This window comes from Nycticebus coucang, chromosome 13 (genome assembly GCF_027406575.1).
Source record: "Nycticebus coucang isolate mNycCou1 chromosome 13, mNycCou1.pri, whole genome shotgun sequence".
Lineage (NCBI taxonomy): Eukaryota > Metazoa > Chordata > Mammalia > Primates > Lorisidae > Nycticebus > Nycticebus coucang.
In genome coordinates this window covers 6,658,686-6,671,870 of record NC_069792.1, presented here as the reverse complement: position 1 = coordinate 6,671,870, position 13,185 = coordinate 6,658,686, and the positions used below count along the sequence as shown (strand labels likewise).

Below are 13,185 nucleotides of genomic sequence, written 5' to 3'. Positions count from 1 at the left end.
TTGTCTGAGCTGGTCTTTGTTTGCTGAAGGGTTTGTTGTTGGCATTTTCTGCCAGGTGTTTTCACTCTTTGGTCTTGTAAAACAATCTTCTACCCAGCTCCCTTTAAAAAAGATAGCAGCAACACAATCAACCCAGAGGGGTTATTCCTCATCTTGTGTTTGATGACTTGCATCCATCCTTGTGATCTTTGGATCAACTTGTCTTCTGACCACCTTTGGGGTGATAAAGGACCTAGTTTCCCTACAGTGTTCTGACGTTGACAGCAAGGCTGACCCTGGCCGAGGATGAGGTCCAGCGTACAGAGCTTGTGGCATGCCTCATGTAGCTGTGTCGAGCTTAGTTGAAAAGCTGGGATATCATGCACCAGGGAAGGGCCACAACTCAACCCCCTCCCCACCCCCATTTTGGTTTCTATGTTTAGAATGAATTATCTGATGAAGATTAAAGATTGCTTTTTTTCTTCACTTTTTTCCTGTACAATTTTAGATAAAAAATGTGATCTCATTTCCTTAGACCTTCTTTTATCTTTTCTCCTCTATATTCATCATTTTTGAAAGAAAAACTTCTCTGTCACTTGCTAAATCTTTTAGAAAACTAGTGGTGATACTGACTAGCCTTGGGCCACAGGAAGGTCAATTTGCGACTCTCGTTATTTGCTCCAGAGTCTGTCTCTCCTGGAGAGTTCCCAATGGTATAACTGTACTAAGGAATTGCCAGGTTGTTCTGAAGATGAGCATCAGATTCTCTGATGGAGATTTCCTTTGATATTGCCTTTTAATTTGACCAGATCATTTCCTTGAGCATTAACCTGGCATTAAATGTCTATCGGGCACTCATTGACTCGAGTATAGAATAGAGCTGTTTGGAGATCATTAATCTTTATGTTTGAGAAAACTGGGGCCCAAAAATATTAAGTGGCTTGTACAAAGTTTCACAGTGAAGTGATGAGATTACCAGACCCAGAGCCTCCACATACCCAGCTGATGGTCTATAACCACTAAATACCACTAAACTTGGATCCACCACTAACTTACAGCCCCCCTCTTCTCTGTGCTCTCCTTTTCTCTTTCTTTGTAAGGATACCACTTTCCCTTTCTTCCAATTTTTTTTTTCTCTTATATTTTAGAAGCACACATCAGGGATCTCTTTATCCCTCTTCTCGAATTTCTTGGTCCAAAGCAATTCTAGCTTTGAATTCTAGCAATTCTATCGTGAAGCCACGGTTGGGCCGGGAATTTATGAATAAATGGGTCACTGGGTACTAAGACACCTTCTCTCTCCCTTTTCCTATACAGGTAATATGCACTCTGACCCTCTCCTCCAAATTAAAACACTCAGCCTAAGCTAAAGTGCTCCTGCAAAGCTATAAGGACATTGAGGAGATGGCCCAGACCAACCATACCTCAAGCTGGAGCCTCTCCCACAGCACAGCAGCGTCATGTGTGTACATACGGGGGCTCACAAAGGGTTCTGCTGAGATTTAAGCAGCACACTACAATATGGTAACCAATTAAAACACCTGTTAACTTACAGGATTGACAAATTATTGAGAGATACTTTCTCATCCATCATCCATTACAATGTGGTAACCAGTTAAAGCACCTGTTAAGTTACAGGACTGACAAATCATTGGGAGATACTTTCTTATCCATCACCCATCACCCATTTATTTACCTCTCTACTAATCAGCCTGTCTAATCTTCTTGTCACCTCATTCTAGGAAGGGTTTGATTAGCAGGCCCTATGGAAACATCTGAGCAGCTCTGTTTGAATGGAATTGTCTTACTGATGAAATGGTCAGAGCAAATAAAACACAAAAATGTTAACATGATAATATTCATTTTATAAAACTTCATAGTATAGAAATACATATTATTAAATATTGGTAACATTTTTCCCATATGATCTTCTTCTTTTTAAATACTATAAATATTAAGGTAACCCCTGCCATTTCCTTTTAATGTCTGTCTTTCTCTCCATTTCTTAATGTTGAATGGAAGTAGTTGGGCTACCCTTACACAAGCCCATGTACATATACACAGCTATAGGTGTGTGTGTGTTATTCATGCTCACATACAGTAGAACCTCTGTAAGTTGACCACCCAAGGGACTGAAACAAACTGGGTAACATTTGGAGGTGGTTAACATAAGGAACTAGGCCTACTGTGCTGATAAGTACGTGTGGTGCACATCTGGTCTATGAAATTAGGTCAATTTACGGAGGTGGTCAGTGTCAGGAGGTGGTCAGGTTCTACTAGATATAGATACCCATACACACATATTTAATATACTTTATGCATATGTGTGTGTATGTACATATATATTAGGGTACCAATATCAGAGAGAGAGCTACTGTTCTCTTTGTAACCCGTGGGAATTGCTTTTTCATAAAAACCAGAAAGCCCAAGATGATTTACCTTATTCCCCCATTGACTAAGTATAAAATCACAAAGATTTTTTTCCTACTAAAACAAGTTATGATCAAGAAAAAACACACCACTCACAAATCACACGTGAAACGGCAGACACGTAACAGGCCTGTGTCAACAAAGAGGGTTTGGACAGTTCCTTGGATTGTGACAAAAATAGCCAGTCCAGCTTCCCCCAGGTCCAAAGCTGAGCTGCGCCTTACCTTGCAGGGCCTGCAGCCTGTGCGTCTGCACAATGATGCAGAGCTGCAGCACCAGCTGCGGGGCGCTCTCCAGGAAGGTGGCCAGCAGGTGCAGCATGCTCACGTCCGCGCACTCGTACACCATCCTCCAGTGGAACCGCCACCTGTCGCTCTCCCCGCTCTGTCGGCTTCGAATGCCTAGGTAGATTGTGTGGAAATATCTAGAAGGAAAACATGGAGAAGAAGAAAGAGATGAGCGATCATTTACAATTCAAACGTCAGGGCTGTTTTTCTTTTCTGCAAGCCGCCCTATGCAAGCAGCACTGGGAACAAATCTTGGTGGCTTGAGGTTGAAAGGTCAGAGTGAAGGAAGAGCGCTCTCATGCTCAGATGCTCACTCTGAGCAGTCCCTGATTTTAGTCTTCATCAAAGGCATCCTGTTGAATTACAATATGAAGAAAGGTAAGGTGAACATGATGGAAACTCAGATGGGGAAGGCATTGGCCACTTTAAGAACCTACAAACATCCTTCTCTGTCAGTTCCTCTCTGTGCTCAGCAGTACTTCTGAGGTGGACTTCTCCCAGACACAGTGTCAAGTCTGAAGTAGTGACATGTATGTGTTTGCAAACCTGCCTGTGTCTTTAAACAAAAAAAAGCACTTTTTCCTTTCTGAGGATTTCATAGTTTTCTTTATAGAGGTCCTTCACCTCCTTCGTTAGGTATATTCCTAGGTATTTCATTTTCTTTGAGACTATGGTGAAGGGAGTTGTGTGCTTAATTAGCTTCTCATCTTGACTGTTATTGGTGTACACAAAGGCTACTGACTTGTGGACATTGATTTTATATCCTGAAACATTACTGTATTTTTTGATGACTTCTAGGAGTCTTGTGGTTGAGTCTTTGGGGTTCTCTAAGTATAAGATCATGTCGTCAGCAAAGAGGGAGAGTTTGACCTCCTCTGCTCCCATTTGGATTCCCTTTATTTCCTTGTCTTGCCTAATTGTATTGGCTAGAACTTCCAGCACTACGTTGAATAGTAAAGGTGACAGAGGACAACCTTGTCTGGTTCCAGTTCTAAGAGGAAAAGCTTTGAGTTTTACTCCACTCAGTAAAATATTGGCTGTGGGTTTATCATAGATAGCTTCAATCAGTTTTAGAAATGTGCCACCTATGTCTATACTCTTCAGTGTTCTAATTAGGAAAGGATGCTGGATTTTATCAAATGCTTTTTCTGCATCTATTGAGAGGATCATGTGATCTTTATTTTTGCCTCTGTTAATATGGTGGATAACGTTTATAGACTTGCGTATGTTAAACCAGCCTTGCATCCCTGGGATGAAGCCTACTTGATCATGATGAATGACTTTTTTGATGATAAGCTGTAATCTATTGGCTAGGATTTTGTTGAGAATTTTTGCGTCTATGTTCATGAGTGAGATTGGTCTGAAATTCTCCTTTTTGTTTGGGTCTTTTCCTGGTTTTGGTATCAGGGTGATGTTTGCTTCATAGGATGTGTTGGGGAAGATTCCTTCTTCCTCAATTTTTTGGAATAATTTCTGCAGTATAGGAATAAGCTCTTCCTTGAAGGTTTGATAGAATTCTGGAGTGAAGCCATCTGGACCAGGGCATTTTTTGGTTGGAAGCTTTTTTATTGTTTCTTTGATCTCAGTGCTTGAAATTGGTCTGTTCAGGAGCTCTATTTCTTCCTGGCTGAGTCTAGGGAGAGGGTGTGATTCCAAATATTGATCCATTTCTTTCACATCGTCAAATTTCTGGGCATAGAATTTCTGGTAGTATTCAGAGATGATCTCTTGTATCTCTGTGGGATCAGTTGTTATTTCCCCTTTATCATTTCTCATTGAGGTTACTAGAGATTTTACTTTTCTATTCCTCATTAGTCTGGCCAATGGTTTATCTATTTTATTTATTTTTTCAAAAAACCAACTCCTTGTTTCATTAATTTTCTGAATGATTCTTTTGTTTTCAATTTCATTGATCTCTGATTTGATTTTGGATATTTCTTTTAACAAAAGGAAGAACATACCATGCTCATGGATGGGAAGAATCAACATTGTTAAAATGTCTATACTTCCCAAAGCAATCTACCTATTCAATGCCATTCCTATCAAAATACCAACATCGTACTTTCAAGATTTGGAAAAAATGATTCTGCGTTTTGTATGGAACCGGAAAAAACCCTGTATAGCTAAGGCAGTTCTCTATAACAAAAATAAAGCTGGAGGCATCAGCATACCAGATTTTAGTCTGTACTACAAAGCCATAGTGCTCAAGACAGCATGGTACTGGCACAAAAACAGACACATAGACACTTGGAATCGAATTGAAAACCAAGAAATGAAACTAACATCTTACAACCACCTAATCTTTGATAAACCAAACAAGAACCTACCTTGGGGGAAAGACTCCCTATTCAATAAATGGTGTTGGGAGAACTGGATGTCTACATGTAAAAGACTGAAACTGGACCCACACCTTTCCCCACTCACAAAAATTGATTCAAGATGGATAAAGGACTTAAACTTAAGGCATGAAACAATAAAAATCCTCCAAGAAAGCATAGAAAAAACACTGGAAGATATTGGCCTGGGGGAAGACTTCATGAAGAAGACTGCCATGGCAATTGCAAGAACAACAAAAATAAACAAAAGGGACTTCATTAAACTGAAAAGCTTCTGTACAGCTAAGGAGACAATAACCAAAGCAAAGAGACAACCTACACAATGGGAAAGGATATTTGCATATTTTCAATCAGACAAAAGCTTGATAACCAGGATCTATAGAGAACTCAAATTAATCCACATGAAAAAAGCCAACAATCCCATATATCAATGGGCAAGAGACATGAGTAGAACCTTCTCTAAAGACGACAGACGAATGGCTAATAAACACATGAAAAAATGTTCATCATCTCTATATATTAGAGAAATGCAAATCAAAACAACCCTGAGATATCATCTAACCCCAGTGAGAATGGCCCACATCACAAAATCTCAAAACTGTAGATGCTGGTGTGGATGTGGAGAGAAGGGAACACTTTTACACTGCTGGTGGGACTGCAAACTAGTACAACCTTTCTGGAAGGAAGTATGGAGAAACCTCAAAGCACTCAACCTAGACCTCCCATTCGATCCTGCAATCCCGTTACTGGGCATCTACCCAGAAGGAAAGAAATCCTTTTATCATAAGGACACTTGTACTAGACTGTTTATTGCAGCTCAATTTACAATCGCCAAAATGTGGAAACAGCCTAAATGCCCACCAACCCAGGAATGGATTAACAAGCTGTGGTATATGTATACCATGGAATACTATTCAGCCATTAAAAAAAATGGAGACTTTACATCCTTCGTATTAACCTGGATGGACGTGGAAGACATTATTCTTAGTAAAGCATCACAAGAATGGAGAAGCATGAATCTGATATACTCAATTTTGATATGAGGACAATTGATGACAATTATGATTATGGGGAGGGGAAACAGAAAGAGGGAAGGAGGGAGGTGGGTGGGGCCTTGGTGTGTGTCACACTTTGTGGGGGCAGGACATGATTGCAAGAGGGACTTTACCTAACAATTGCAATCAGTGTAACCTGGCTTTTTGTACCCTCAATGAATCCCCAACAATAAAATAAATAAATAAATAAATAAATAAATAAATAAAGCACTTTTTAAAATAGAGTTTCAGAGGTGGTGCTGTGGCTCAGGGAGTAGGGTGCCGGCCCCATGTAATGAGGGTGGAGGGTTCAAACCCAGCCTGGCCAAACTGTAACAAAAAACAGCCAGGCTTTGTGGTGGTCACCTATAGTTCCAGCTACTTGGTCACCTATAGTTCCAGCTACAAGAGAATAGCCTAAGCCAAGAACTGGAGGTTGCTGTGAGTTGTGAGGCCACGGCACTCTACCAAGGGCAACAAAGTGAGACTCTGTCTCTAAAAATAAGTAAATAAAATAAAGAAAATACAGTTTTAGTATTGTAAATGGGAAGCACATTTGCTATTTTCCCAAAAGCATTTAACACCATGTTGCAGAAAAGATACTCTTCTCTCTTCTTCTTTTTTTATTTCAGGGAAATATGAGGCTATATATGATAAGGTTACATAAGTTGCTTTTGTAAGATTAAAGTCCAGTTTTAGTTGTGTCCATTACCCAATTTGTTACTGAAAATTTCAGACATACAGAAAAGGAGAAGAAAGAGAGAAATGAATCCACTATTCCCTCAGCCAGATTAAGTCTAGTAACTTAATTACTAGAGGTAATTAAAGTAGGGGTGCTGATCCCCCGTGCAGCTGAAAATCTGTGCATCACTTTGACTCCATAGAAACTTAACTACCAATAGTCTACTGTTGACTGGAGCCTCAGTGATGACACCCGGCATGTTGTGTGTATTATATGCAGTATTCTGACAGTAAGTAAGGTATAGAAAGGAAAATTTATTAAGATCTTAAGTAAGAGAAAGTACCGTCTGTTTACTATGAATTAAGTGGAAGTGGATCATTGTAAGGTCTTCACTCTTGTCTTCATGTTGAGCAGACTGAGGAGGAGAAGGAAGGAGGGTTTGGTCTTGCTGTCTTGGTAGGGAAGAGGCAGATTTTAATCTGATATCTATACATAGACTCACGAAGTTCAAACTCATGTTGCTCGAGGGTCAACTGTAATCATTGATAATGTTGTCAGTCATTTTCATTTATTCCTCCACTTACTCCCTGCCCCCAGATAATTTTGAAGCAGACTCCAGGGATTACATTATTTCATCAGCAAATATTTTATGAAAAATAATTTTAAAGCCAATGCCATTATCATACTCACCAATAATAATAATGATAATCTCTTCAAGTTGCCAAATACTCAATGATCATATTTTTCTGACAAGTGTTAATTTTTTAACAGTGTGAAATGCAATTCAAACAGGGTCACACATGATGTTTATTTAATATATATCTTAAGTGTCTTTTACACTGTGGATTCCCCTTCAATTTCCTTTTTTATTTCTTGCATAATGTCTTGATTTTAATGGTGTTTGCCTTGTGTGGTTAAGATACCCATCCTTTGTTTTCTGCAGAGGGGTAGTTAGCATTAGGATTTTGACCAGATGAAAATTTGATCACTTAGGGTGGGTAACTTGTGTTTTTAGTGGGAGGCAAATAGTGATTAGTTCTTGTCTTCTATGATGTTACCATGTGGTGACAAGGTTGCGATCAGAGCTGATCATCCTTCTGTACGAGTTATTTATTAGCCCATTAGTCAGTGTCTCTGCAGTATTTGGTTGTCTGAAGCTTGCTCACTAGTAGATCCCTCAAGAAAGGGACAATATTCCCTGAGTTCTTGTGTATTTATAGCAGATGTAGTTATCAGTCTTGCACTTGGCGGGGATAAGGTTCCTCGAGTTACACAGACCATCAAGTTGTAGTTTTAAGTTGGAGGTTGTGGCCCACTTTGAAAGTCTGTGACTTAACTGCATTTATCCAATCAAAGACTTTAGATACCAAGAGTAAGGACAACCTTTTCACTGAAAGGTCAGGTTGGATGGATGTAGAATATTGTCTATTCCATGCAAGATCCAAGATCTTCAATTTATTTATTTGAGCATTTTAAATCTGTCACTTCATTGTTAAAGGTATGAAATGCTGTCATGCAAAAGTATGATGGAAATATTACATTCTTTCTCTTATAAGCTTCTTGATCATTTTGCCTGGATGCCCAAAGAATATTTTGTTTCTTTTTAAAGAGCTATAGTTTCACTAGAATGCATCTTCGTACCGGCTGTTCTGCATCATCTTTTTCAGGGATGTGGTCTGCTTCTTCACTATGTAGTATCAAGTTTCAACATGTAATTTTAAGTTTCTTGAATGACAATGTCTAGTATTTTTTCTAATCTATTGCTTTGGTTTTCATCAAGGATTCATTTATTATGTATGTTGTATTTTCTTTACCTTCTGTGTCTATCAACTTCTCCTGAAACCTCCTTTCAAATTTATTTATTTTTGAGATAGGCTCCCACTCTGCTATCTGGGCTAAAGTGTAGAGGCATCATCATAGTTCATTGTAGCCTCACAGTCTTGGGCTCAAGCCATCCTCCTGCTTCCCTCATAGCCGGGACTATGAGCCACTATATCCAACTAATTTTTCTGTGTTTTTTTTTTTTTTTCTTTGTAGATATGGGTTACACTATGTTGCCCAGGCTGAACTCCTGGTTTCAAGTAGATCCTCCTGTGTCAGCCTTCCAAAGTGCTGGGATTACAGGTTGATCCACCTTGTCCAACCCTCAAATTTCTTTTTGAATTCTTTTCCTTTTAAAAAAATCTTTTATTTATCTCCTAACTAGTTTTTATTTCTGACCTAATTTTTCTTTTAATTAGAATTCTATACTGAGTTCTATCATTCTTCCTGTTAAATATTTATTTTACCCACTCACTTATTTTCTCATTTTTTCCTAATTTTCATTTACACTGTCTTTTATAGATTTTATAATTTTAACAATCTCAGTTTATTTTGAAATATTTGCTTGTGGTTTTTATCTGTCATGCATATATTTTTCTGTATGCTTTCGTACAGAAAATATGCATGTATGTAATAGTAATATCATTAGTTTTCTTATTCTCTTTTCCTTGTAATAATTCGATCCTTCTCTTGTTGCTGAGTTTTAAAAGTTAATTTAGTTTTCATGGACTTTTAGGCAGGATGAGTGGGCCAGGACAGCTGGGCTGCCTTCACAGTTTGAGAGCACATTCTTCTGTTTTCTCATGAAGTGAAAAAAATATCACTTGTTACTTTCTGATATCATCTGCTTCTGTTCCTTGTCCCCTTCCCTTTTATTTGGACCTACTTATTCCTGTTTTGTGGTTGTTCCTGCCCTGCTCAGTTTTGGAATCTATTCCTAGCAGATGTGGATCCTTGTTTTGGTAGGGGCTCTGGTTTGTTGGTTAATGAGATGAAAAGGCCCAGACTGTGCCAATGGCTGCACTGCAGACTCCTGGGACTTACCTGCGCCTTGCGTCATTGAGACACCCTCCCAGTCTCTCCTGTTCCTCTGAGCTTGGTCCATGACACCTCCCAGGGAGAAAGCCTGTTGGGAATTTGGGGGGGTTCTGATCTCAAGGTCTTCCCTCTATTTTTCCCTGCATGGTTGTTGACATCACGTGGCTTTTAGAAGCTGTTGCTAGTCTGTCCACAGTAATTATAAGGATATTTCAACCCCATAATTTCAGGTATTGTCCGTGATTCTTCAGTTTTGCCAACTTAGTTGCTCTGCCTATTGTAATGGGACAATTTTGGTAGATTAAACAACTGTGTTGACACTGCTATATTTGCAGAACACTAACATTTTAAAACACAAAATGGATTTAATCATCCCCTTGGGCCTTTGACTGCTCAGTGTCCACGCTGCGGTGAAGCTCAGTCTGGCGCAGGGGCCGGGACGGCCCTGAGCAGCTCCCTGTGCTCCCTGCCCACGCCTCGGGGGCCACTTGTGATGAGGTGAGTGCACACTGCTGGGGTTTCCTTTCTTACACGAAGAATGCGAGATGCCCGTCTGCAGGCTTTCTCGGAGTAGCTCTAAATGGCCTTTCCTGCTTCTCTGACTGGCAAACTCTAAACATTCTCCAGGCGCTCTGGGTCGTCCCTCAGCAACCCATATTCCCCTCCACCTGTGTGTGTGTTTCCCAGGCTGCTTAACAAGGTTCCTTGAACGGTGGGCTAAATAATAGATAATTATTATTGCCCAGATCTGAAGGCAGGAAGTCTGAAATCAAGGAACCTGTGAGGAAGAATCTGTTCTGTTGTTAGGTCCAATGGAGAATAAACAGATGGCAACAAAGTGGCTGAGGGTGCAGAGTGGAACTGAATTGTTCCACTCTCGTGGTTCCCTAGTGGGACCATAGATAGTACAAGTTCCTAGAGACCTGTAACTGACCGAGAGAGCGCCTTACCATCTAATAAGACCTGTGATACGTCTAAAATATAACCCCAACCTGTCAATCACGCCAAAGGCGGAGACAACAACCAATCCTGCCTGGAGAGAGGCGGGATAAACTCATGAGCTTTCCCCCCCCCCCCTTTGATTTTTATTTATTTATTTGCAGTTTCTGCTGGGAAACTAACAGGCAGCCTGTGCTCAGACTGTGGGTCTCTCTCCACTCCTGGAGACTGACCCTTTCCTCTCTCTCTAGACCAAATTTTCACTTTGTGTAGCTTCTCTTTTTTTTTTTTTTACTTCTTTCTTTTACGTGATAAACCCTGTACAATTGCTTTGTGTCTGTAATCACTCTGTCATCGGCTTGACTGTACGGGAGCTCCTTCTTAAACCTGTCACTCAATCGTGACGCTGGGAGCTGGGGGCCCAGGGAACATCCCGCTCCAGACGGACCCAACTCTGCGCCTCCCCTCTCCGGTTTCTGGTGGTTTGCTGGCAATCTTCGGCATTCCTTGGCTTCCCTTCCATCTCTGCCTTCCTCTTCACATGGACTTCCTCCTGCCTGCCTGCCTGTTTCTGCGCTTAAACGTCGTCTCCTTTACATAACCACTGAGTCATATGGGAGGCGCAATCACCCCTGATCTCATCCTGGTCATCTGCAAAGACCCTATGCTAGTTGCAAACTAAGGTCACATTCACAGGCATGAAGGGTGAGGACTTCAGTGCCTTTTAGGAAACACACGCCTCAACCCCTAATACTTTTCTGTCAGTGTTTGATCTCATTCACTTCATTATTTCTCCCCTGTTTAAGGACATTCAGGCCCGCATCTCGCAGTCCAACCCTCACTTGAGATCCAAACCTCTGTGTCCATCTGCTTTCCAGATTTCCCCCCAGGGTATAAAAACAAACATTCAAACCACTTTGTTAGGTTTCCTTTTACATCTGTCTCCTTACCAGGAATACACGCTGCTGTTCATCGTGTCTTCCAAGGTAAGCCTGGGGGGGCATTTTAGGACCTTACGATTCATATGTAATAACAGGCTATACTCTAGAACTTTTTATCTCTTTAATGTACTGCTTTTTCTTTCTCGTTTCTGAAATCTGATTCTCTTGGTTTCTGTTTTGGTTCTGTTATCTGCCAACAGTACAACTTGGTCTTAACATCTCTCTCCTTAATACTTACACTTCTAAAGAGGGCAAATAACGTACTAATCACATAGGTGGATCTGGTCATTTAATATAAGAAAAGTGAAGGACTCAGCACAAAGCTTGGTAAATAGTAGGCATTCATTCTTACTGTTTATTTACTTACTATTTCCTTATTATTATTATTTATTGATTTTGAACCCTTTAATGAGTTCTTTCCATTGCTTCAAGAGGGATCTGTCTATAACATAAATGAAATCCCATCTTCTATCATCTAAAAACCTGCAGGGACCCTACCATCGCCTAGAAGATAAACAGTAAACTCAAACAACACAAGAAAGGCATTTAGGGCTTTTAGTTTACCCTTTCTAATCTCAGTGTTTACTTCTATACCCTGCCCCATATCCCATGTTCCTGCTATATTGAAGCATTCCCTGCTCCTTGTGTTGAGGCCACACCTGGCTGCCTTTGCTCCCATGGTTCTCTCACCCTGGAGTGCGACTCTGCATCCTGGAGTGACTAGGGTTTCATGACTCAAGTGTCACCTTTCCCTCACTCTGTCACCACCCAGTTAGAACTGGCTGTTCCATTGATTATGCTCACACTATCTTTATTTAGACTTTGACCAGGGAAAAACAACATTATTTTTGTTTTTATTCATCTGTGAGTTCATCTCATATCCCAGAATGTAAACTCCCAGAGACAAAGAACGTGATTTGTCTTTGTATCCCTACAAAGGCTCATCTAGCTCAGTTTCTGATGAGTAAGAGCCTCTCCATTAATACATGTCTTCTTATGCATTCAATGAGTATACATTCAATGCATTAAATAGCTGCACCTTTGTATATTTTTTTCTCCAAGGGAAATGGGAAGTCACTAGAGAGTTTTAAACAGAAGAGAAGGGAATCTGGCTGGGATTTTAGCAAGACTGCTTATTGCTTGGTAAACAGAGAACAGCAGGGCCAGGGGAGAAGTAGGGGAGGAGTCCAGACACTAGCTTTGTTTAGGAGGCCAGTACTGATGGTGGGAAGGTGTCAGAGTTGGATGTATTGTAAAGAGAGCACAGGGAACATTTGCATGCTGAATGAACAAATTATTGAAGAGATGTTCAACTTCCTTGCAGTCATCAGAGAAGTTTTAAATCCAGGACCTCTATGGCATTAGCAATGTCAGCAGAACTCCCACAAATGCCCCCCTGAACAATTTTGTTCTAGTTTTCACCTGGGGAGGAGGTTCTGCACACTCCCAGCTCTTGCAACAGGCTAAACAGGTACAAATATGCTCCCAGCTGTGTGGTCTCAGGGACTTGAACCTTTCTGGTATAAGGAGACATTTGGTTTTATAGCAACGTGAGCTCAAAGTCAACCTGATCCTGGTGACAGATTTCTTCCCATAGATTAAGACCACAAGTAATAGGCTTCATGGAGTTTCACATAATGAGTCACAAAATCAAGCCTTATAATAATAGAGTCCAAAACCTATAAACCAAGCATGGCA

The 13,185-nt window shown here is 40.5% G+C and overlaps 1 protein-coding gene across 1 annotated transcript in view; it reads right to left on the bottom strand.

The window, feature by feature from the left end:
- The window catches only part of XKR4 (XK related 4), a 438,409-nt gene that overhangs the window by 170,776 nt on the left and 254,448 nt on the right, over window positions 1-13,185 (bottom strand). The window contains exon 2 of the mRNA XM_053559593.1: window positions 2,634-2,833. Within this exon, the coding sequence (XP_053415568.1) occupies window positions 2,634-2,833 (200 nt within the window). The remainder of the gene's footprint in view (window positions 1-2,633; window positions 2,834-13,185) is intronic.